General features: G+C 36.8%; 1 protein-coding gene across 12 annotated transcripts in view; it reads left to right on the forward strand.

The window, feature by feature from the left end:
• Positions 1 to 26,449, forward strand: part of KIF3A (kinesin family member 3A) — a 57,626-nt gene that overhangs the window by 25,900 nt on the left and 5,277 nt on the right. For 3 of the 12 annotated variants that reach the window (XM_032255785.1, XM_032255364.1, XM_032255746.1), the window contains exons 9-18: positions 509 to 607; positions 2,275 to 2,346; positions 4,454 to 4,462; positions 7,280 to 7,436; positions 7,831 to 8,011; positions 8,225 to 8,335; positions 8,688 to 8,813; positions 10,799 to 10,852; positions 11,205 to 11,273; positions 12,169 to 12,293. In XM_032255785.1, the coding sequence (XP_032111676.1) occupies positions 509 to 607; positions 2,275 to 2,346; positions 4,454 to 4,462; positions 7,280 to 7,436; positions 7,831 to 8,011; positions 8,225 to 8,335; positions 8,688 to 8,813; positions 10,799 to 10,852; positions 11,205 to 11,273; positions 12,169 to 12,293 (1,003 nt within the window). Of the gene's footprint in view, positions 1 to 508; positions 608 to 2,274; positions 2,347 to 4,453; positions 4,463 to 7,279; positions 7,437 to 7,830; positions 8,012 to 8,224; positions 8,336 to 8,687; positions 8,814 to 10,798; positions 10,853 to 11,204; positions 11,274 to 12,168; positions 12,294 to 12,925; positions 13,705 to 14,879; positions 15,925 to 16,068; positions 16,107 to 20,795; positions 21,016 to 26,449 lie in introns of those variants that run through there. The other 9 variants (XM_032255547.1, XM_032255979.1, XM_032255929.1 and 6 more) reach the window with 9 other exon arrangements.

Below are 26,449 nucleotides of genomic sequence, written 5' to 3' on the forward strand. Positions count from 1 at the left end.
AGGCTGGAGAGCAGTGGTGCAATCTCGGCTCACTGCAACCTCTGCCTCCTGGGTTCAAGGGATTCTCCTGCCTCAGCCTCCCGAGTAGCTAGAATTACAAGTTTGCACCACCACACCCAGCTAATTTTTGTATTTTTAGTAGAGATGGGGTTTCCTCATGTTGGCCAGGCTGGTCATCTCTAACTCCTGATCTCAAGTGATCTGCCTGCCTCAGCCTTCCAAAGTGCTGGGATTACAGGCACGCTCCACCTTGGCCAGCCAGAATGATTTGAAGTTTTAAGTGGGTCAAAATTTAAGTTCTCTTTAGAGACTTTAAAATAAAGTCTTTTTGTACATCTTTATATCTGAGATTAGCCTATCTGATATACTTTCTAGGAGAATTTAAATAGTATTTAGATTGTTGTTTGCAGTAACAAAAACCTAAGGAAGAAAGTTGTTGTAGGTATTTCCTAAATAGCCAATGACTTGGTACAGGATAAAAAAACATTGTATTAAATTTCTGTCCAAGGAGAAGAAATATCAGGCTCTGATATCAGTGGGTCAGAGGAAGATGATGATGAAGAGGGTGAGGTTGGAGAAGATGGAGAGAAAAGGAAAAAAAGAAGGGGTAAGTTCTGTTTAGTATTCTGATTTGCAGAAATCAACTAGGTGGTTTCACAAGGTGGTAGAGTGCGTGACTTTTATTTTGCCGATATCTATTTGTTTAATATATTAGATAACAATTATCTCGTTGTTATAACAATTAGAACAGAAGATGTATGCCATTTACCTGGTTAACTTTGCATTTTTTCTCCTGTATTGATCTGTTTATAGCTGACTTTGAATACATGTTCTGTTTTTTTAGAATTTAGAATTGTAAGACTATAATAGTGGGTATGCCATTTTAAAATTTCATGTGGGTTTTAATTTTATGTAGGGCCTTACATCTGTGTCAGGAATCTAAGTTTTTTAAGGAAATTAGGATAGTGTGGAGTTTTTCCACAAACAGGATTAGTCCTTAAAAGTCACTAATTTTTAAATAGTAAATTTGTATGAGGAATTCCATTTTTAAATTTAATTCTTTTTCTTTATAAAATGTATTCTCATTCTCACCCTGTTGTGGGGCATTTGTTGCCAAGTGTGAATTAAGACTGTTGTGATTAGAATTCAGATAATATGCAGATAAAATGGACATATTATAATGGCCTACATTTCAAACCTTTTTACCATAAATATTTATTTCAGAACTCTCTTCCATTAATGTGGTCATTGTTTTCAAGCTGTTGCATATTTTGCTTGTCTTATTAAAATGATCGTGCTGAAAATAAACCCATCACTGCCTGATTAGGAGTCCCAAATTTAAAAACTATAAAGATTTTGTAACTTCAAAAGACAGGAAAATAATGATTTAGAGCAAGAATTGTCAAAATGTCTGCTGGCTAAATCCAGCTCACCACCTGTTTTTGTAAATAAAATTTTATTAAAACAGCCATGCTCATTTGTTTACATAGATGGCGGCTTTCACATGAAGCCACATGGCCTACAAAGTCTCAAACATTTGTCTGTTCTTTTGCAGAAAATGTTTGCCTGATTTAGAGAAATTTTTTTTTTGCTCACACCTAGTTTTTCACAGAGTAGAAAAGCTAAAGCAGGTAACAGATTTGTTAAAAAATAACATTTTAAATAGAAAAATACCACTGCTTAATATGTTGAAATATTATGGTAATATATCTTTCTTCTAGGCTTAGAAATTTAAAAATTTTCAGTGAGCCTTTTGAAAGTTTTGCTGTCAAACCTTAAACACATTTGATAGTTTGATATTTTGGGGGAAAGAGACCGAAAGTGGAGACAAACTAACCTGTTTATAATGAAGGGTAATTTATCATTCCTATAATATTTATTGTGTATGGATTTAAGTTTTAAAACTCCATTCCTTTAAATTATCAACCTAAATAGTTTTAATAGACTAAAATGTCACCAAATGACTTATTTATTTTTTATTCTTATCATTTCAAACCTCTAAATGATTAGGCTTTAGGTGACTAGTAGGATTTGCCCTCAGTAGTTGCTTAAAGCAGTATACTTTCTAATTCCTCTCTATGGCTTTATAAAGTAGAGAATATTGAATAAACTACCAAGGCTTGTTTTTAGGGAAAGTAAATTTTGGTCTTTAATACAAAGCTTGATTGTCCTTTAAATTTTTTTCTCTGGAACTGAATTTTTCTCTGTGTATGTGTTCATTTTCTTGTTCCCTCTTTCTTTGGTTCCCGTTGGGCTCATTTCTTTGTTTTCCAGGCAGTAGCAGCAGCAGTAGTTCAGACTCCACATGTTCTGTCATAGAGAAACCTCTGGATAAGTTCTTGCCTAGTGAGTGGTAGCTCTTACGTTCTCTAACAGAGCTTTGGCTTTTCCATAACACATGGGCTTCATTTGAGCAATGCTGCACCGCTCCCTGTCATTACCTACAGAATACATGTTGGATTCCTCAGTAGAACAAAGCATGTGATGATTCCTTCACCCCCTTTCATTGCTTCCAGTTAATCATAATTGTTAAAACATACGCTTTAGCTTATGTTTGAGACAATGGAAGAGAGATACATGCTTTTGCAATTGAGATAATGTAAAGAGAGCTAGTAAGCTGTATAAAAGAATAATTCTTATGGTTCTTTTTTAGGTTTCATGATACATTTCTAATTCTGCTCAGTACAAGGGACACGTGACATTAGATCTTAAATTTCTAAAAGTACAAATTATATTTGGAAGTACACCAATGCCCATTATAACATGTCGTACAGTTATAAATATTTTACACTTTGGTGTCCTAATCTTAGTGGTAGCTTAAAGGCTCCAAAATAAAGAAAAACGTGAAGCTTGAAGCAAGTAAAGATGAATTGAATAGTGTTTTATTTCAAATGGACATTTACCCATATTTCTAAATTACCTGATATTAAGAAATTTTCTAAGGTATGATTAGAGAATGCAGGATCATGAGAAGATTATGCAGGATCCATCTAGACTTATTTCAAACTTAAACACTTCTGTTAAAACCTAATTTAATCAAATTGAAAAGTGTTATCCATTTTGTTTTCAGAAGAAAGGGGAGTAGTGTTGTTTTCTTATACCAGCCTGCAGCTTACTGTCTTTTAAAGCATTATCTATATACTCACCGTTCCAAAACTAATGACAAAGATAATTGCTTATTGTTCTTACGCTTTTAGCTTTCTAGAATAATTCCAAGAATATTAGAAATCTTTTTCTTTATTGACAATTTCTAGGCAAGTTACCAAAACAATTCATTTCGAGGGATAATTTGTAAAATACTTGAAATTGCATTAGAAACCACCTAGAGATACTACTTTGTATAATAAAGTATGAAATACGAGAAAATATTTGAGTGGGAGGCATTGCAATTTAATTTTCTGTTTTAAAACTTAAAGAATAGTTATATGAAAGTATGTTATGAAATGAGTTGTACTTTGTTCAGTTCAAGAAGTTTTAATTCCTGTTAGCATACCTAGTACATAATGTTTTTTGTTGTAATGAGGGTGTGTTGGTGCAGTGGAGAGGGAGGTGGTTGTCCCAGCATGTGGTTAGCTGTGTGTAACTTGTATGTACCCTCCCTTTTAAAAATCTGAATAGCCTTTTTTAAAGGTGTTTCTTGCTTGAATCATCAATTGGCACTGACTTACATAGAATCATTGTTATAATTACCCTTAACCATCTGCTAATAGAAGGAATGTAAGTTTGTTATTATACAGGTGTACTTCATTTTATGTAATAATTCTTTTTTTCTGAAAAGAGAAAAAAAAGCCCATAAATCCAGTTGGGAAATCAGATATATTGAAAGAACTTGCTGTCTTTAAAAATTCTTCATTAGACTTTCCTGTTAATCAGATAAGCAGTGGAAATTACTATAATCTAATTTGTCTGTTTGGTTCAGGTTTTTGTGTTAGATTTTCTTAAAGTGAGGCATGCCTATAATAGATCCATATACTAAAAGAAATATTGAATTGGGATGTTTTTGCTAGGGACAGTGTGAATTTTGTCACTTTAAACTTACTAGTTGTTAAAATTGTCTTAATTTTCTGTTCTGCCCTTTTAGATTACTTCCCAGGTCTTAGCAGGTTCCTAATTTCATGTCTACTGTTAGCATAACTACATGGTGTTGAACTGTGACCTTTGCAGGACTTGGGGAATCAGTGTGAGCTCCTGAGATTGACTTGAGTTATAATCTAAGACTAAGTTAATTTTATTTTTCTTGCTTAAATTACATTTCTCATTGTGTTAAATATGCTTTCTTTTTATATGGGCTCTATTTCAGTTTTGATAATGATTTGATTCACTTCTACACTTAAATGAATGCTATTATATATTTTTCTTTGTTTTACCAAAGAAATAATGTTTTCCTTTTTTCCTCCTCATCTCTGTGCATATGCTTCCTGTCTGCGATTTGCTTACTACTTCTTATTGCAAGATCAAACAGGTTGGTGTGATTGATTTGCACTCCACATGGTATAATTATTTATCCTATAAATAACTTCATTTAAATATATTAAATTTTAAAAAATTAATAATTTTTTTTACCAGGTAAGTATCTATCTTTTGTATTTTTAAAAATCTTTCAACTTCAGTTTTTAAAAAAAACTTATTTTTTTTTCTAAATTCTTAAAGACCCCTTAGTCCAAATTTTGGAAATACAACTGTAAAACTACTTCACATTCAAACATTTTTCTCCTTTTTTAAAAAAAAGCCAAGAATTGAATGCCTGGTTACCTATGCTGTGGGTGCTTATATAATAAAAATGAAATTAATTCAATTAGGTCTGCCCTAAAGTTCTTCCCCTTTAACTTACCCTGGCCAGCTCACCTTCACAGTATTGGTTAGAGCACATGAGGAAGGGCAATAAAAATGTTACTAGTTATATCTGGCTTAATTAAATACTCTTATGGCATTAACTTTTAAAAATATTTATTTGCCTTAAATTTTGTGCCGGATTTTATCATGCATTATTAGAAAAATATTTCGTTTTTGTTTGATTGATTTGTCTAGTAAGATTTTTTTTTTAAAAAAAGTCTTTTAAAAAATACAGTAAAAGTGACTGTTAGTGATGTCACATTTTTAAATGCCTGATTAGGAGAGTTAGCACATATTCACATTTAGCTTAAAATACTATTTTGGAAGAAATATAATGATTTGTCAGAGTGATTCTCGCTAAAGTAATATCTTAACTAAATATTAGGCTTTTGAAACTAACCCTATGTATCTTTGATCGTCTTCATGAAAGTGTTACAAGAGCACGGTAAGGCTTTTGCTGCTGAAGTATCCGTTTGGAAACATCCCAGAATGGTTTTCAATTACTAATGTAATGTATTAATTCATCAACAGTTATGTGTCTTTGTATTTCTACATATAAAATCTTTTATTAAGAAAATCTTTTTATTTTACTACCTCTTAATGGGTTTTGAAACTTTTTAACTGTTAACAAAACAATTAGAACCCTCAAAGCTTGTACATATTACTGTTCGTATGTTGATTAGATCATTTCCTCTATACTATTAGCATCAGTGTCTTCATGCATTTATTATTTTTGTCTTAACATATTTCCCATTTTGTCTTTAAATATTTGTAATTCTGAGTGGAAAGGAAGTTAACTTTTTAAAATGCATATACTTACTATATACTTGAAATGATACTTTTCTCCTTCAGATTTCTAAGACAGTATAACTGATGGGAAGTACTTTGAGAATAGGAGTTAAATTCTTTTTAAGTTATTTTTTAACAGCTAATTCAAAAGATTCAATACAGATGACTGTGCCAAACAAGCCAATAAAATCAGTTTAACCTCCTGACTTTTGGAATGCAATGAATCACACCACACCAAAGCATGAATTTGGATCAGTGCTTTTGTTTACTCTTTTATTTCATTTGTCTCATGTCCTAGGTTTGCTTTGGACTTAGAGTTCTATAGAAATGATGTATTTTAAACCCTTGAGTTTTTTACATAATTTTGTTCTAAAGAGTTAAAGTCTATTAAGGATTCTTCATCTCATGGTTCCTGAAAGAATATACTCAGTTATATATCTCCATCATAATTATTTTTCAGTTCTTTTTGCTTGTTAGGAGGTAGGGGGTTAGCTTTTGGGTGGAGATAATAACAATTTGTAAACTCTTATGATTTACACTCTTCTTCTGTAGTTCTTTGGGAAAGAAGTTAAAAATGACAGGAAGCTTCCAGGAGAGCCTCAGACCAATTCTATGAAAAGTTTTATTAGTTTTCTGAAGGAATGCATGTTTCTAAGAAACTGTATAACCAGAAATGAATTGTCTTTGATTCAGTTTAATAACAAGTTTAATAAGCTAGTTTTATTTTCTCTTTTTTCTTTCATTTGGATTTTGTAATTTTGAAATTCATTAATAAACTTTCATTGAGCACCTTTTATATGTATATAAAATACTTTATTAGACATTATTAGCAAAATAATTGGAAGCCATATTCCAGCTTTATTATTCGGTAGTATTTCTACCTATATTTGACAATTGGCATGTTTACTCTGACTTAGCGAGCCTTCAGGTCCTGAGTTTGACATAATAACAATCTATTTTAGTTATTTCTTTAGTGTATGATGATAGATCATGACAGCAACTGTGAAATGCTTGGTTAATTACCATGCGTGTAACTGTTACATAATTACATAGTATATAATTTTTTCCTTTAAATGTATGCTGTGAAATAAAATACTTATGTTATTAAACAAAAATTTTAGAAAAAACTCTGAAAAATATATTAAAACTACTTGATGTAAATTCTGCCTGTTATTTTTATCTGTGCATTTTATACCTATATATGATTTTTATGCATTTATGTGAACTTGGGGAGGGTATTTTAAGGAGTTGCTCAATTTTAAACTTGGTTATTGGGAAAAAGTAACTGAAGAATCATGTTGCGTTTTTTTAACCTATATTTGTTATCCGGGGACATAAATTTTTTTTTAATTTGGCTTTCCTGTTAATTTTTCTTTTTCTATTTTTTTAGCTCATCTGTTTTGCTTTTCTTTCACTTTTGTTCTTAGTTACCATTGCACAGTTGGACAACAGTTTGAATTTAGCAATGAGTTAAAAAGTTCTAGGAACATAATAAATGGAAATGCATGATATTATTGGTTTGATTTCCTTATAATATTGATAATTGTTTTTGTATTATTGAGGAGTGTAGGCATTTCTATATTGAAGAAGGTAATTTATGTAAGTCTGAAACATTGACTCATTTTAGTGATTTGCTGCAATTAAATGATTCAAATAGGTAAAAAGAAAGTCTCCCCAGATAAGATGATTGAAATGCAAGCAAAAATTGATGAGGAGAGAAAAGCACTTGAAACAAAGCTTGACATGGAAGAAGAAGAAAGAAACAAGGCTAGAGCTGAATTAGAGAAACGGGAAAAAGATCTTCTTAAAGCCCAGTGAGTATTACTGCATTGAGATGAATTCATGATTTAAATTTCTATTTTTTCATAGGACATATAAATAGGAAAATTGAATAGTAATTAAAAGCTTGATTTTTGTCTCCAGTGTAGCTATTTTTTGATAAAGGGTCCATTGTATATAGTGTATTTCTAAAAACTAGATCTGTCTTGATTATTTCCATGGGATGGGAAAACATATTCATGAATTAGAATGAGTTATAGATTAAATTAGAAATTGATACTACACTGCAGTATAATTTGGTAGAGATGTTACATAATTATATTTCTATTTTGAAATTGTATATCCAAATTTTTGTTAAATTTTGGGAAATGATATTTGTAGAATAATAGATGATCAGTGAATATAAAGTATTCTCATTCTAATCAATAGACAAGAACATCAGTCTTTGCTGGAAAAATTGTCTGCCCTGGAAAAGAAGGTAATTGTTGGTGGGGTTGATTTGTTGGCCAAAGCTGAGGAACAAGAGAAACTTCTTGAAGAATCTAACATGGAACTGGAAGAAAGGAGGAAAAGAGCAGAGCAACTTCGCAGAGAACTTGAGGAAAAAGAGGTAATGTGACTTTCTGTTTTTAGTTTGATATTTTGCCTGAGAGATCTAACTTTTCTAGTGGAAAGCTGTCTATCATTGTACTGAAATTTTAAAACATATTTATGGATTGCTTTGAAGGATAAGAGTTACCAAACATTTATATCATTTGTTAAAGAATTAGATATTTGATTTTACAGATAAAATTATTCTGAAGTTTACTAATTTTTTTCATAGCAAGAACGTTTGGATATTGAAGAAAAATATACCAGTTTGCAAGAGGAAGCACAGGGGAAGACCAAGAAATTAAAGAAAGTGTGGACTATGCTGATGGCTGCAAAGTCAGAGGTTGGGTCTTTTAGAAATTACCTACTAATGAATGTGGTTCTGAATTTTTTAAAAAGGAGTTCTTTGATTAAGAATTCAGAAGTAATCATAGTCTGAACTTATAATTTAAAATAAATAAGATATTTCTCCTTTATGTGCAATTTTTAATTTTAATCTGTTAGGCTAAATTGTTCTTTCCAACCTTAACAAATAGTGTAGAATAGGTGCTGACAGTGTCACACTGTTTATCGTTTTTATAAAAGAACTAGGTAAGCTCTCACAAGGCCTCTTACAGTAGTGTCCTATGTGAGATGGAGCTGTTTTGTAGTTAAAGTCTTGTTTGTTCATAATCTTCTTATGGATTTTCTGGTAGATGGCTGATCTCCAACAAGAACATCAGAGGGAAATTGAGGGCCTACTGGAGAACATTCGGCAACTTAGCCGGGAGCTTCGACTTCAGATGCTTATTATTGATAACTTTATACCTCGGGATTATCAGGTAAAAAGGAAGTTCTCTGACCCAGATATTAGTCACTTGACTGGGATTAAGGAACAGGAATTATAATTTCTAATTTAATTGATGGTAAATACTTAATATTTCAGTTATTGAATGTACAATTTTCTTGAACAAATGCCATCACATTTCACTTTAGTTGTTAACTTTTCTTAATACATAATCTCTGAGTAGCTAAGGATGTAAATGAGAATTTTTCAGCCTTTTAGACAAACTCAGATTCATATACATGCAATCAGAATCAAGGTGTAGGTTCCATTCCTTCATTTAGCACCCATTATCATACAAGTAGAATAAAGGGAACCTTTATGCTACCTTTTTCTCCCTGCTATGGTTGTGGATTCTTTGTGTGTGTGTGTATGTGGTAAAATACCGGTAACATGAAATTTACCATTTTAGCGATTTTAAGTTGTGCAGTTCAATGGCATTTAGTACATTCACATTGTTTTGCAACCCTCATTATGATTCATCTCCAGAATTTTTCATATTAGTATAATTTTAAAATCTCAGACTCTATTTTTTTGTAATCCAGAATTTGTCTTTCCAGTACATTTTGGTAAACTTTAACATTATGTTTTTTTTTTTGGGACAGAGTCTCATTCTTTTGCCCAGGCTGGAATGCAGTGGTGTAATCTCAGCTCACTGCAACCTCCGCCTCCTGGGTTTAAGCAATTCTCATGCCTCAGCCTCCTGAGTAGCTGGGATTACAGGCATGCACCACCATACCTGGCTAATTTTTGACTATTTAGTAGAGACAGGGTTTAGCCACATTAGTAAGGCTGGTCTCAAATTCCTGAGCTCAGGTGATCTGTCCCTTTTGGCCCCCCAAACAGCTGTGTTACAGACATGAACCACCATGCCTGGCCAATTTTTTAAAAATCTGTTTTGAATCTCAATACAGATTTAAGAAATTTGTCTGAGGCCAGGCACAGTGGCTCAGGCCTGTGATCCTAGCACTTTGGGAGGCCGAGTCGGGTGGATCACCTTAGGTCAGCAGTTCAAGACCAGCCTGGCCAACATGGTGAAACCCCGCTCTACTAAAAATACAAAAAAATTAGCTAGGCTGTAATCCCAGCTACTCGGGAGGCTGAGGCAGGAGAATCACTTGAACCTGGGAGGTAGAAGTTGCGGTGAGCCGAGATTGCTCCATTACACTCCAGCCTGAGCAACAGAGCAAAACTCCGTCTTAAAAAAAAAAAAAAAAAGTAAAGAAGTCTTAGGTGTTTTTTTTTTTTTTTTTTAAATCTTAGGTACATGGAATTAGCCTGGGGTTTATGGTACATTCTTATTGGTCCTTCGATGGCCTGCTTTTATTTAGTTATTTTTTATTGAAATCACCCAAAACAAAAGCTAGGACCTAATGATAACCTATTTCTTTTTTTTTTTCTGAAACAGAATTTCACTCTTGTTGCCCAGGCTGGAATGCAATAGTGTGATCTTGGCTCACTGCCACCTCCGCCTCCTGGATTCAAGCAGTTCTCCTGCCTCAGCCTCCCAAGTAGCTGGGATTACAGGCATGTGCCACCAGGCCTGGCTAATTTTGTATTTTTAGAAGAGATGGGGTTTTACCATGTTGGTCAGGCTCGTCTCAAACTCCTGACCTCAGGTGATCCACCCACCTCAGCCTCCCAAAGTGTTCGGATTATAGGCATGAGCCACCACACCTGGCCCAGTAATAACCTACTTCTAACCAGTTTCCCTTTCCTTATTTCATTCCTTTGCCTCTTCCAACCCAGGGTAACCATTACCTTGATTCCCGAGTTTCTCATTCTGTTGTTTTTTCATTTTCAGTTTTATTGTATCTACATGCATTCCTAAGAAATACATATTTTAGAATTTATAAAAAGGTTATCATATCAGTATATAATGTTTTGAGACTTAACTTTTATTAATGTTAAGATTTTAGTTTTATGACTTCAATATTTTAAATGTTAGTAAACATTAAAAATAAGTTTTCATTCTTTTAAAAGGAAATGATTGAAAACTATGTCCATTGGAACGAAGACATAGGAGAATGGCAGCTAGTGAGTATTACCTTCATCCTTTCATGTGATACTTAAAGAGTACTTCCTATGGGCTAGAAATTGTGCTGGCTACAGTGGGGAGGAAGGTGGTCCAGTGGATGACTCAGATGAGAATCCAGTAGGGCAGATAAGATGTTTTTTTAATTATACATAATTAATTATAACATACACATCATGGTCTGGGTGAAGATGATCAGGGTCAGGGACTATGTGGGACTGAGTGACCTTTCTGCCCCAACATTCAAATGATGTTTTACTAGTGTAATATTAGGATATCTCAGTTATTTGCCTAACTCACAGTATTGATTACTAATTAAGACGTTTCTCTCTTTCCCCCTTTTCTTTTTTTGAGAAATGTGTTGCCTACACAGGAAATAACATGAGGAAGCAAACCCCAGTACCTGATAAAAAGGAGAAAGACGTAAGAGTACTTTTTAAAAAAACACATAACTATAGTTGTTTCTTTATGGGAAAGCGAGTCATTAAATTGTATTATGAACCTGATATCTGTTAATCAGCTTTCCTGAAAAATGGCCTTATCTTTTGGAAATAAAGGCTCTAGGATGGGGTGATGGTTAGGACAATTCTGCTTACCATCGGTCTTGATGTCAGGCTTATTCGAACCGTAAGAGTAGCATGGAGTCACTCTCTGGAGTCCTCTTTTCACTACCACTCTGGGTCATGGTTATGGGTAGAGACTAGAATGTGTCTTTCTTCCTCTTCAAAGCTAGTTCTAGTCCTGGATCAACAAGAAGAGGGAGCAGCTTTAAAAAAAAAAATAGCAGGCTGGGCATGGTGGCCCACGCCTGTAATCCCAACACTTTGGGAGGCCTAGGTGAGTGGATCACGAGGTCAAGAGATTGAGACCATCCTGGCCAACATGGTGAAACTCCATCTCTACTGAAAATACAACAGTTAGCTGGGTGTGGTGGCACGTGCCTGTAATCCCAGCTACTCAGGAGGCTGAGGCAGGAGAATTGCTTGAGCCCAGGAGGCAGAGGTTGCAGTGAACTGAGATCATGCCACTACACTCCAGCCTGAGCCTGAGTGGCAGAGCAAGACTCTGTCTCAAAAAAAAAAACCAAAAAAACCAGCAACAGTTTTTATGTCCAAGGAAATTTATAGTGTGCCAGGGCTTCTTACTCAGCAACCTTTGGTGAGTAGATCCTGGGATTAGAAGATAATATCATTAGACATTTCTTTGGTTTTATCATCTGTGGTTTTTTTTCTGGGAGTTTACTCGGTATTTTAAATCTTCCCTCAAATCTGGTTTAACTCTCCCATAAGAGTGCCTTGTGTTTATTTCTTTTACTTAGCCCTTTGAAGTGGACCTTTCTCATGTGTATCTTGCCTATACTGAGGAGAGTCTCCGTCAGTCTTTGATGAAACTAGAAAGACCACGAACTTCGAAGGGGAAAGCAAGGCCAAAGACAGGGAGAAGGTAAGGACTGCCCTTGAATCTCATAAAATAAAGGCATTGAGGTATTCTAATTAAATACATATATAATAAATTAAAATTTATTTAATTAACATGATACATATTTTGGCTGATTTATTAAAAATCAAATTCCTGATGGGGCACAGTGGCTCATGCCTTTAATCCCCACATTTTGGGAGGCCAAGGCAGGTGGATCATGAGGTTAGGAGTTTAAGACCAGCCTGGCTAACATGGTGAAACCCTGTCTCTGCTAAAAATACAAAAATTAGCCAGGCATGGTGGTGCATGCCTGTAATCCCAGCTACTCAGGAGGCTGAGGCAGGAGAATCGCTTGAACCTGGGAATCAGAGGTTGCAGAGAACTGAGATTGCACCTCTACACTCCAGCCTGGGCAACAAAGCACGACTAGGTCTCAAAAAAAAAAAAAAAAAAATCAAATTCCCTGTGTATTAGAATTTGAGTAAATAAAATCTGGCCAAAGAATTAAGGTCTTCCAACTTCTTAGGCTCCTGCATAATAGAATTTATTTTTATTTCACTCTATTATTTTTAAATGTATAATGAATTTAATTCCTTAATTCTTAGACTAATTCTTCTTATGAAATGCTAATTAATTTGCCTGTTTGGTCTCCCAAGGTATTGTATTCAGCTGGTTAGTTTTTCTGTCACAGTGCCCCAAGAACCTTGATTTCCTCAGTCACCAGCTAAGAAAAACTTCTCTGGACATTTGCCCCTCTCCTTTGGGTACTGGTTTTGACTGTTGGGTAGTCTGCATGTATCATCACATAAACTCAGGGAAATCAGGATGTGGGAGTCCTGGGCTGGAGGTTATTTTTTTTCTCTCCCTTTCCTGCATCAAGGACTGTTCAGTTTATTTAACCTGATTTTAAGACTCTGGGGCTCCTGAAATGCAGAAAATAATAAGCCCCTTTTTTCCATACTTTGAGTGTATGGACTTTCAAGTTACATGTGGGATTAAGTTGTATGGTTTTGATATGTTTATGCTACATAATCTGATAGACATGACTTAACAGTTATAAATTTGGGATGGTTGAACTCAGAGTTGGACAGTCAGTTGCATATTAAAAATGTACAAATTTTTACTTTCTTTAGCATTAGGTGAGGGGTTAAAAACTTTTCTATCCCAAAACATGCTGTGCATATTATACTAATGAAGTAAATCAGCTCTAAGAAACTCGAGTCCCTTTAGATGTATTGTTTACTTTTCCACTTTTAGTAAAATGGCAATGCAAGCCTGATGACAAATGTTGAGACATTTGGCCTCAATGTAGGAGAAAAATTGGCGGTGGTGGGGACCAGGGCAAACTGTAGAGCAGTTGTGTCTAAAGTGAGTGGCTGCTACTCTCTTCCTAGTTATCTATGGAAATAGAGGGCTCATTGTTTCTGATTCTTCTCTCTCTCTCTCTCTTTTTCTTTTTTTTTTTTTTTTTTTGAGATGGAGTCTTGCTCTGTTGCCCAGGGTGGAGTGCAGTGGTGTGATCTCTGCTCACTGCAACCTTCACCTCCTGGGATTAAGCAATTCTCCTGCCTCAGCCTCCCAAGTAGCTGGGATTAGCACCTGCCAACACACCCGGCTGATTTTTGTATTTTTAGTAGAGGTGGGGTTTTGCCATGTTGGCCAGGCTGGTCTTGAACCCCTGACCTCAGGTGATCTGTCCGCTTCAGCCTCCCAAAGTGCTAGGATTACAGGTATGAGCCACTGTGCCCAGCCTGGATCTTCTCTTTTCTAAGGAGAAGCCGGAAATTGGAATTGGAAATTGGAATTATTTATTTGAGATCTCTTAATTTTAGTTACTTTTTTTTTTTTTAAACTGTGTGGACCTAAAGCAAATGAGTAAGATATTTGAATACATTTTTCAGAACACCCATTTTAAGATGTCATTTTTTTAGTTTAACATAAAAAAAAGTGTGGCTCAATATTACATGAGCCAAACTCACCATCTCTGTGTACTAGAATTGGCCTGCTGTAACCATGGAAATCCTAAGAAAATGATAGCCATAAATATGGACAAATATATGCATTAAATGGTTTATTGATGTTATATTACATTATATGTTCAATGTGATGTTCTTCATTAGAAACACATGTTAGATGGGCTGGGCAAAATTGCAATAAATATGATATATTAATATAGCATTTCCATAAGTCCCTACATAAGCATCTGTGAGGTGTTGCCTGAGATGATTTGTTTCTGATTTCCTCTGAATCCACTTGCACCTTTTGAGTACCTCAGAAGAGGTAATCAAGGGGTTCAAATCTGGCAAGCATGCAGCTCACTTGGCCTGGCCACATGACCTAGTCCAGTCTTGGAAGTTATCACCTGTCGTATCCCTCACTACTCGTGACATAATAGGATGGCCTACCATCCTCTTGCACTTTAAGTCAGCTTCCTGTAGCCTGAAAAGGTGAGCATTAATTGAACACTTGCTATGGTCAAACATGTCAAATATTGGCTTGTTTCCAGAGTCTATACAGGCCACCCCACATTTTCTACTATATAATGTAAAGTGTTTGCATTTCAGTCTTTTAGGAAAGCATTCATGCTTGCTTTTTTTCTTTTCCAAACAGAAAGCGTTCTGCAAAGCCTGAAACTGTAATTGACTCTTTACTGCAGTAAATGTTACAGACTTAAAGTCACAATAAAAATTAGTGATATTCTCATGCCTGGACAAAATCTTTAATTAAAACACTGAAGACTTCTCTTATAATTTTAATTAATGGAAGCTGTAGATCAATGAATAAGACCGGAAATAGTAATTTGCCTAATAACTTTTAGTCTACATATATTAATGTAACATATTAAAATTGTACAACTGGTGATTGTTCAAATTGTCATACTACTACTCTTCAATTGTACTATGCAGGGAAGTTGGGGGAGCAGTTCATACTATAGAGAGCTACAGTTTAGATATGTGTGTAAATTGGTTAGCTGAACTACTGTATATTTAGATAACTAGAATTTCAAAATAGAAACTGTATCCTCTTTTGCACATAGAAGCAGATCAGATTGTCCTGTGTTGCGCTGTTATATATAAATGTTTGAACTGCACATCTAAGAAATGACTCCGTTCTAACACTAACCCACCCAGCCTGTTTAAACACATTCTAATTTTCTGACATTCGTTGCATTTTAAGTATGAGATAACTGATCTTATTAATATTCTGTAGAAAATTTTATAATTCAACAATCCTTAGGAGTATACATATCTTTTAAAAAGTTGAAAATGTTTCATCTGGATCTTTCCTAACTTTTTTCTTGCCAGTTTGAGTTCAAATCAAATACACCTTATGTTCTGGTTTCATATTCTCTTGAAACATTGAATTGTACCTAAATATAAAGGATCTACTGTTGCAGAAAATTAAGAAGCTAAATACTGGTCAGTTATCTTTGCCTGCATGTATACTTTTAAAAATTCACTTTGAAGTGTAACTTATGGATGCTTTCCTTTGAATTCTAAATTTTGGTGGGAATTACTTTATATCTCCCAGTTGTGAAGGATCTCCATTTTCCAGAAAATGCAGCTAAACAAGAAAAATATCTTTTAAATACTTAGCCTTTAAAACACTTTTTATTTTGTTTTGGTATTTTAAAAATAAGATATTCTTTTCTGAATTTCTTCTACTGAGTAATCCAGTTAGACCATATTCCTCTACAAATAAAAGTTATGTTCATTTCATAGTAAAGTTGTAATAGATAGAATTATTTTTTTCTGTTGTTAGCTGCTTATGAAATTTTTATTTTTATTTTTTCTTAAAGTTAGGCTACTCCTTGCCAGGCATGGTGGATCACTTGAGGTCAGGAGTTTGAGACCAGGCTGGCCAACATGGTGAAACCCCGTCTCTACTACAAATAAAATAATTAGCTGGGTGTGGTGGCACGAGCCTGTGATCCTAGCTATTTGGGAGGCTGTGGCAGGAGAACTGCTTGAACCTGGAAGGTGGAGGTTGCAGTGAGCCCAGATGGTGCCGCTGTACTCCAGCCTGGGTAACAGAGTGAGACTCCATCTCAAAAAATTAAAGTTATGCTACTCCTAAACCACTTAATATATGTTTTTGTGGTTTTCAAAATTATGTAATTAGCCCTGAAACACATTGGTTGAAAATATTTTGAGACTTTATAAGTTAGTATTTATTAAATATTATTTTAATAAGTTTTGTTAAATCCTAGTTTAAATTACAAAGCTGTGTATAGAGTAGGGGTGACTGAAGGTGGAGTACTGGTGAGGTGGTGATTAAAATGTATCCATAAATTTAAAGTCCATTCCATAATTGGAATACTGAATGTCCTGTGTGTGGTGAACATTTTCTAGGTGATTAGAGTTGCATTTCACTGAAAGCATTTCTTTGTGATACGTAAGATAGTTAGAAGTTTACTGCTTAACTCTGTGGGGCATTGTTTAGGTACTATGAAGAGTTGAGGTAAATATGTGTCTTGTAAAAGCTTGTGTGATCAGAATATTTTGGTAATTATGAAATGTTTTTGATGATGCACATTTAACTGTTAGTAATTACTATAAAGAAATCTTAATTTTACCAGTTGAAAAAAAAACAGTGCTTCTTTTTAAAAGTTCACGTTTCTAACCTTTTACAATTCAGCTAACAGGAAAGGAGTAACTTTTAAAACATGGAAATTCAAGCCAGTATGTTAGGTATTTTTTTATCCCACCCTACCATGATAACAAAAAGAAATCTATAAAAAATCAAAATAAAAAGCCCATCTATAAAAAATCAGTTGAGTTCCTAAAGCAGGCTACTATAGCAGGGGTGTTTGTTTGTTTGTTTGGAGACAGAGTCTCACTCTATTACCCAGGCTGGAGTGCAGTGGGATGATCTCGGCTCACTGCAGCCTCTGCCTCTTCAGCCTTCTGAGTTGCTTGGACTACAGCTGTATGCCACCACACCTGGCTAATTTTTGTATATTTTTGTAGAGACGAGGTTTTGCCATGTTACCCAGGCTGGTCTCGAACTTGTAGAGCTCAAGTGATCCACCTGTCTAGCCACCCAAAGTGCTGGGATTACAGGCGTGATTATAGGCCTGAGCCACAATACCCGGCCTACTATAGCAGGTTTTTTTTTTTTTACAAAAAGCATTATGTTAAAACTGATTATACCAGATGGACATTAAATATCCATCTCGGAAATACCAAAATTTGATATTCAAGCCTGGCCTGAATATCCATATGAAAATATGGGACACTGACTTTAGAGCTATATTCATTTAGCTCCAGTCATAGCAGTTCTGTGGCTTCTTCACATCTACTGTGTCTTTGTCCACAAATGAAATATTTTGTAACTTCAGTGTTAATTTTGTGAAAGGATATAGATGAACACACTTGCTCATTATTTGAAATAAATATGCAGACTTAAAATGAGTAGCACATATATGTAAATTGGTTATTGAATGAGTATTCTCTTTTCCCTTTAATTTGAAGAGTCATATTTATTTATTAAAAGGAGCCTTGGTAGCTTTATTGGTTTATAGTATCTTCTTTAATAATCCTTACAATTACATATACTAACAGTTAGGATGTTAAAATTATAGTATTTCCTATTTGTGTTTAGATTCTTATAAAGCATGAGATGAGTAATCAAGGGGAGGGTTGCATCTCCATGTTTGCCTCATGAATAGAATCCATTTGACAGGCCATTTCATTTCCTTTCTTGAGAAAGGAATTTTTTTTTTGCAGCAAAAATTTAAGGTTATGTTGTGGGAGGGGGTGGTGCTACTTCATCTGTAACATATTTTAAAACTATGATTATGGTTTTTAGGTTTTTTTTTGTTTTGTTTCAGTTTCTTTTTAGTCTGTTTTTAATATCCTTCCCCTTAACTCTTAAGGAAAGTCCTCCTCTTTCCTACGGGGCTGTGAATTAAGGAATGGGTAGCGTTTACATTTAAGTATGCCAGTGTCTGCCCAATCTCCTAATGTATACATTTGTTTTCTTTTTAATTATTCTTTCTTCTCAAAAACACTAGCAGAAAAAATAGATGTTTCTAGTGCCTTTGAACTTATACTGTAGTCTGACTAAATAATGAATAACTTCAGTAGCATTACTATAATACTGTATACTGGCCAAAATTACAAATTGTACAGTTTGTTGCATCAATTACAAAAGCCACGCTTTCATTGTATTTTATGTATAAATTGTATTTGTTCAAGTTGTATATATTGATATTGTATGTATACATGCAGCATGGTTAAATGAGAATAAAAATCTTTTACCTAATGCCTGTAGTAGTGGTCTGCTGCTTTTCTCAACTATCTTTGTGTTTACTTCCACCCTGATATGAACAAGCAGGTTCTTTGTGCTTGGCATCTCAATTTTGTGTGGTTAAGAGAGGCCTGTGTAATTTCACACCCAGAAACTCTTAATATTGTGGATCTTTTCAGCAGAAATCATGAAGCAAATCTTGGAGAGATGTTATTTATTTAAACTTTCAGGTTTGGGGGTACATGTGAAGGTTTGTTACATAGGTAAACACATGTCATATGGGTTTGTTGTTCATATTATTTCATCACCCAGTATTAAGTCCAGTACCCAATAGTTATCTTTTCTGCCTGTCTCCCTCTTCCCACCTTCCCCCATCAAGTAGATCCCAGTATCAGTTGTTTCCTTTTCATGTTCATAAGTTCTTAACATTTAGCTCCCAATTATAAGTGACAACATGGGATATTTAGTTTAGTTCCTCTCTCCCAATTCCAGCTTACATATTCCTGTATTAGTTTGCCCAGGGTACTAGCCTCCAGCTCTATCCATGTTCCTACAAAAGACATGATCTCATTCTTTTTTATGGTTGCATAATATTCCATTGTATATATGTACCACATTTTCTTTATCCAGTCTCATTGATGGACGTTTAGGTTGATTCCATGGAGAAACGTTTTCATTTTATTTATTTATTTAGAGACAGAGTTTTGCTCTTGTTGTCCAGGGTGGAGTGCAGTGGCATGATCTCAGCTCACTGCAACCTTCACCTCCTGGATTCAAGCGATTTTCCTGCCTCAGCCTTCTGAGTAGCTGGGATTACAGGCATGCAACACCATACCCAGCTAATTTTGTATTTTTAGTAGAGATGGGATTTCACCATGTTGTTCAGGCTGGTCTAGAACTCCTGACTTCAGGTGATCCACCTGCCTCGTCCTCCCAAAGTGCTGGGATTAGAGGTGTGAGCCACTGCGCCCAGCTGGAGAAACGTTTTTAAATGCGCTGCTTCTCATTGATAAAATGTATTTTTCACCAAAAATATTTTTGTCTCCGTTTTGTTATCCTTTTCATCAGGTGTTTGAGAACAGAAACCAATTCTCAGGTCATAACTTAAGTATGCATGTAGAATGTATTCCATGAAAAGTACTGTTGCTTAGTGATAACAGTGCCGTGATCTCATTTAGATTCTCTTCAGAAGCTTAAAGTATCTCCAAGACAATTCCATTAGCTGGGTTATTGTCAATCATATGTTCTTTTGACAAACATTGATTACCAGGCACTGTGATTGGCAGGCTTAAGAAATTCAAATTAGAAAATGGGAAATTTTGATTTGCCAACAAGTTTCAAAGGACTTTTAAAATTTTTATTTTTTAATTGACACATAATAAGATGTATTATGAGGTACATTGTGGTATTTTGATGCATGAAATATATAACGATCAGATCAGGGTAATCAACATATACATCTTCTCAGACATTTATTATTTCCTATGTTGTGAACACTCAATATTTTCTAGCTTTTTGAAAATATCGTTTACTATAGTCATTCTACAGTGCTATAAAAATACTAGACCTTCTATCTAGCTGTAATTTTGTGTCTCAAATGACTTTCTTTTTAAAGACAGGGTTTTGCTCTGTTCCCCAGGCTTGAGTGTGTGGTGTGTTCATAGCTCCACAAAGTTCAATTACTTGAACTCCTGGGCTCAAGAAATCCTTCTGCCTCAGCCTCCTGAGTAACTGGGACTACAGGTGCATGCCCCCACACCTGGCTAATTTTTTATTTTATTTTATTTTGAGACAGAATCTTGCTCTATCACCCAGGCTGGTGTGCAGTGTTGTGATCTCAGCTTCCTTCAACCTCCGCCTCCCAAGTTCAAGTGATTCTCCTGTCTCAGCCTCCCAAGTAGCTGGGACTGTAGGCCCGCATCACCACACCTGGCTAATTTTTGTATTTTTGGTAGAGACAGGGTGTCACCGTATTGGCCAGGTTGGTCTTGAACTCCTGACCTCATGAACTGCCTGCCTTGGCCTCCTAAAGCACTGGGATTATAGGCGTGAGCCACTGTACCTGGCACCAAGCAATGTTTTCAAAATGTCTTTTTTGTAGGAGTGGGAACTCCTCTGGCCATTCCAGGGTTGTTGTTCTCCCCCAATTCCAGCTTACATAAAACTCTTACCTGTGTGTAGAACATGAAGACAAAATTAAAGGTCTGCCCTGGCATGTGCAAGACAATAAATAGCACTGTCTTTGCCCCCCTTTGTCCCGCTTCTCCAATTGAGTTCTGGAAGCTATGGTATCCAGTTCCATCAAGCAATACCACTGAGCCCTTACAAAACCTGTTACTTCCTGTGTTGTCAGGATGCTGCTGAAGACATTGTCCATCCTATCGTCTCGTTGAAGACTCGAGAAATTTCTTTTAAAGCTAAATACCAAATTATTATATCAGAATATTTTCTCCTTGCATGTATAATAAGAGTGAGGTAAAGTAATGCATTTTCCATTGTGCTTTCACTGATAGGACTATAACGTCTGATGACCTGCTTGTAGTCTTATTTTTCTCTGGATCATCATTTCTTACTCCCTTTCTTCTTTGTCTAATAATGTTATTTTCTATCGTAATCTTTTCCAATAAATCACCTTGAATCCATTTTTAAAACAAGTTAGAGTACAAATAACTTAAGACCACCGTAAGCCTGTGGTTTATAGGAGGAGTTAACACAGTTCCGAAGCCACAGCCTAAACTTAAAATGAGCTGGAGGAGCCTTCCAAACACATTTATTGTTATCTCAATTTCTCCTTCTTAAGCTGTTTCATTTGCAAAGCAAATCAGGTATTCAGTCCTTTTTCGGAAGTTGAACAAATGTGTGGGAAAATGATTACGAAGAGGCTACTTCAAAGAGAACTGTTTCCTCTCCGCATTTATTTCCTGTGACCCAATCTTCAAGTGACTTTTATCAACGTTATCAGAACATCAGATTGTCTTACCCAAACACGTTTATGGCTCTGACTAAAGAATATGACAGATCAGACATTCCTCTCCACCTGCTCCCCTCCCCCATCCCTTTTTAGAGGGTTGGGGAAATTTTAGTTTTTAATCAAAGGCTTTATTTCTCCAGTTGTGCAAAGGAATTTAACTGGGACTTTACAACTGAATAAAGTATGTCTCAGAGTAGATACTAATTTTAGCAAGAGGATATTGCCTAACCCAACCTAAAAGCAGGAGAGTCATTACAGAAATATTATGTTGGCCTTGATTTCTACTTCACTGTGAGTTTTGCCACTTATCAGTAGCCTGTTTTGTTTTTTGTTTACTTTTAGAGACAGGGTCTCACTCTGTCACCCAGGTTGGAGTGCAGTGTCACAGTCATAGCTTACTATACCATCAAATTCTTAGGCTCAAATGGTCCTCCCACCTCAGCCTCCCAAATAACTGGGACCACAGGTGCCTGGCACTACATTTGGCTAATTTTTAAATTTTTTGTAGAGATGGGAGCTTGCTACATTGCCCAGGTTGGTTTAGAACTCTTGGCATCAAGCAGTCTTCCCACCTTGACCTCCCAAACTGCTGAAGTTACAGGTGTCAGCCAGCATGTGGCCTGTTTTAAGTGTCCCGGTTAAATTCCTTTGCACAACTGGAGAAATAAAGCCTTTGATTAAAAACTAAAATTTCCCCATCCCTCTAAAAAGGGATGGGGAAGGGGAGCCGATGGAGAGGAATGTCTGATCTGTCATATTCTTTAGTCAGAGCTATAGCCCATTATCTGTGCCCATCTCTTCTGTATTTACCGTGTACCTGCTCTGTGCTGAGAATGTCTTTGCAAAACTCACTCTCAGGAGAGAGAGGTGGTCACGTGAGTGGAGAATGACTGCATAGCATGGTGAGGGCTGTGGTAAGAGGCTGCATGGTGAGCTGCCAGGTGCGGCTGACATGCCTGGCACATATCTGCCTGACCAAAGGGGCAGAAGAGGCTTCTCAGGTGAAATGCTGTTTGAGGTCTTAAGCAATTCAACAGTTGGGGAAAAGCATTCCAGGAGTGAGTGAGTTTGGATGCCATGTGCATTGGTGGTATGCTTGAAGTAGGGCAAAAGGGGTGGAGGCAAATGAGGCTGAGAAAGAGATGGGACAGGATCTTATTTTGGAGGAGTTTTCTGTAAGCAGTGGGAAGCCACAGAAGGATTTTAAGTGGGTCAGTCACATTGTGTTTTGTCTTCTTTTAAGGCAGGGTCTCACTGTCACCCAGGCTGGAGTGCAGTGGTGTGATCAAGGCTCACTGCAGCCTCAACCTTCCAGGCTCAAGCAATCCTTCTGCCTCAGCCTCCCAATTAGCTGAGACCACAGGTGTGCAAAAATTAATTTTTTTTTTTTTTGTAGAAACAGGATCTCCCTATGTTGCCCAGGCTGGTTCAAACTTTTGGGTTCAAGCGATACTCCTGTCTTAGCCTCCCAAAGTGGTGGGATTACAGGTGTGAACCACTGCACTCAGCCTATTTGTGTTTTAGAAAAACAGCTGCTGGAGAGATTGTGAAGGATTAGATGGAGGGAGCAAGACAGGGATGGTGATTGGGGGAGCACATGCTGTACACACCTGTGTCTTGGTGGTGGAAAGGGCCATCAGCCAGATTGCTAGCCTCCCTCTTTTCTCGGCTGTTTCTCTTGTACTCGTGATAGGTATAAACTGAGGGAGCAAATTGTCTTCTCCTTATTCATGTTGCCTAGTAAATACCCAGGTTTGCAGCATACAAAACACCAAAACATACTTTTGTTTGGGTTAACTCTGGCTAATCAGAAACTAGAAGGAGCAGAAAGCTTAGAGACTGGAAGTTGGACCAGGAAGAAGCTGACTGGATGGATTAGAAGATAGGCACTTGCCGGGCGCGGTGGCTCACGCCTGTAATCCCAGCACTTTGGGAGGCCGAGGCGGGTGGATCACGAGGTCAAGAGATTGAGACCATCCTGGTCAACATGGTGAAACCTCGTCTCTAATAAAAATACAAAAAAATCAGCTGGGCATGGTGGCGCATGCCTGTAATCCCAGCTACTCAGGAGGCTGAGGCAGGAGAATTGCCTGAACCCAGGAGGCGGAGGTTGCGGTGAGCCGAGATCCCCCCTTGCCCCCCAAGCCGGGGGAAAAAGACAAAACCTCCTCCCCCCCAAAAAAAAAAAAAAAAAGATAGGCACTTTAGGCCGGGCATGGTGGCTCACATCTGTAATCCCAGCACTTTGGGAGGCTGAGAGGGGTGGATCACCTGAGATCAAGACCAGCCTGGCCAACATAGTGAAACCACATCTCTGCTAATACAAAAAATGAGCCAGGTGTGGTGGCAGGCGCCTGTAATCCCGGCTACTCAGGAGGCTGAGGCAGGAGAATTGCTTGAACCTGGGAGGTGGAGGTTGCAGTGAGCCGAGATTGCGCTACTATACTCCAGTCTGGGTGAGAGAGAGACTGTCTCAAAAAAAAAAAAAAGAGGCACTTTAGAGAGCCAAGGAGAGGGATGTCTGGGTACTTAGGACAAAAGCCCAGTTCAGGAAACGCTGGCATGACAACTAACTGGGGATTTTAGTCTTCCACCTGGGAATGGAACTCCAACTTGAGCTGATAAACTGAATCTAGAAAACCTGAAGACCAGAGAAAGTGCCTACCTTGCTGACAGTGGAAGCTGCTAGAAACTGAGAAGCCAGCCGTGTGTGTCATAAGCCAGGCTGCACCTAGATCCATAAGAAAGTTCTGCATTGTATTTAGCCTTGAGATTCCCATCCTGAGATGATGTGGAGGAGAGGAGAGAAAAACCAAGAGCAGGGTCAATGACATGAACAGACCGCTAGCAACAAATGGAATCCCCATGCCATTTGTAAGAGAGGCCACCATTTGTTTCAATAAAAGACATACAGCCATAGATTTGAGCCAAATCATTTTTTGATTCATTTATCCAATAACTATTTATTACCTACTATACGCCAGTTACAGATAGTTTATTCATTGACAAAAGGTGGAGGTAGCTGATTGAAAGCCAGGAGGGAAAGATTCAGCCTTACTGTCAATGTCACATTCCAGGTGCAGGCAAGAGGCATGTCCCATGAAGCAGGCATGGGCTGTGGCTGAGTTTGCTACATGAATGTGCTCAGATGACAGTCATCTTAACTTTCACTTAATTCTGAAGTTTTTTCGCCCACTCTTTGTATATGTATCCTCCTCAATGTGTGTTCTCATTCTCTTTGGAAATTCAGAGTCTTGTAGTTGTATGTTTGCATCCGAGGCCAGGAATGCCTGTCTGGGAGGAAATGGGAATGTGAGTTGCATCTTGCCTGATGAAAACTTATATGATGACAGACCTGCCTAGAGTCTGCATGTGGTCCTTTCCATGGCCTGCTGTAAATCTTCCTGACAGCCTTTCCTTTACCATCCTGGCCTCAAACACAAACTGTAACCCACTACTCATATCCTGTGGCAGACTACAGCTCACATTAGCCATTGAATGCAAATGAGCCTCAATCAAAAAAGAAAGGAAATTAAAATTTATAGCATGTGTCTTCTCCGATTGGCCTAAGAAGGCTCCATGACTCTCTTAGTTACTTATTGCCCTTGGCATGCTGGTATTTTATGTGGGCAGGGTGAAACTGGCTGTGGTCAGGGTGAGACTTGAAGCTTTTGATTTGTTCCCTTATTTTGAAAGGGTTAAAAAGATGTTACATGTTTTGGTGTAATTTTAGTACTAGTATTAATTTTGTCACATCTGCGTGAGGATGAAAGGAGTGCTTAATCACTGCTACTAGATCTATATTCTTGCAGAGAAAAAGTCTTCAAAAGGCAAGTTTTGATGACACTTGGTTTTAATTCCCCTTTTAATTTCTTTTAAATAATAGCTCTATTGAGATAGACTTCACATACTACCAAATTTATCCTTTTAAAATGTACAATTCAGTGGTTTTTAGTATATTCATAGAATTGTGCAATCATTGCCACTACCTAATGTCGGAACATTTTCATCACCCCAAAAGAAACCTACCCCCCATTATCAGTCACTCCTGATACCTCCACACCTGCCCCCCACCCGCAGCCCATGGCAATCAATATTCTATTTTTGCCTCCATGGAATCTCCTGAATAATTCATATCAGTAGAATCATACTGTATGTGGTCTTCTGCGTTTGGCTTCTTTCTCATCACATACTGTTTCCAAGGTTCATCCATGTCATGGCTTATGTCAGTACTACGTTTCTTTTTTTGACAAATATTCCATTTTATGGATATGCCACATTCTGTTTATCCGTCAGTTGATTGATATTTTGGTTGTTTCTACTTTTTTTTTTTTTTTCTTCTTGAAACAGGGTCTTGCCCAGGCTGGAGTACAGTGGCACAATTGTGGCTCATTGCAGCCTCAACCTGCCAGGCTCAAGCCATCCTCCCATCTCAGCCTCCCCAGTAGCTGGGACTACAGGCATGTGCTGCCATTCTCAGCTAATTTTTTGTAAAGACAAGAGTTTTGCCATGTTGTCCAGGCTGGTCTTGAACTCCTGGCCTCAAGTGATCCTCCTGCCTCGGCCTTCCAAAGTGCTGGGATTATAGGCATGAGCCGCTGTGCCCAGCTGCTTCTACTTTGTTGCTGTATGAATAACGTTGCTATGAACATTTGTGTAGAGGTTTTTGTGTGGCATGTGTTTCTAGTTCCCCTGAGTATATTGCTAGGATTGGAATTGCTGGGTCATAAACTATGTTTATCCTTTTGAGGCACTGCCAGTTTTCCAAGGTGAGTGTACTATTTTTCAGTCACTCCAGCAATGTAGGAGGGTTCCAGTTTTTCCATGTCTTCACCAACACTTACTGTCTTTTAAATGTTATTTCTTCATTAATTAAAAAACATTTCATTTATGCACTATGCACATGGTGACACACACACACACACACACACACACACACACACACACACACACACAC

Source organism: Sapajus apella, unplaced genomic scaffold, assembly GCF_009761245.1.
Source record: "Sapajus apella isolate SASKATOON/1434 unplaced genomic scaffold, GSC_monkey_1.0 scaffold1, whole genome shotgun sequence".
Taxonomy (NCBI): domain Eukaryota; kingdom Metazoa; phylum Chordata; class Mammalia; order Primates; family Cebidae; genus Sapajus; species Sapajus apella.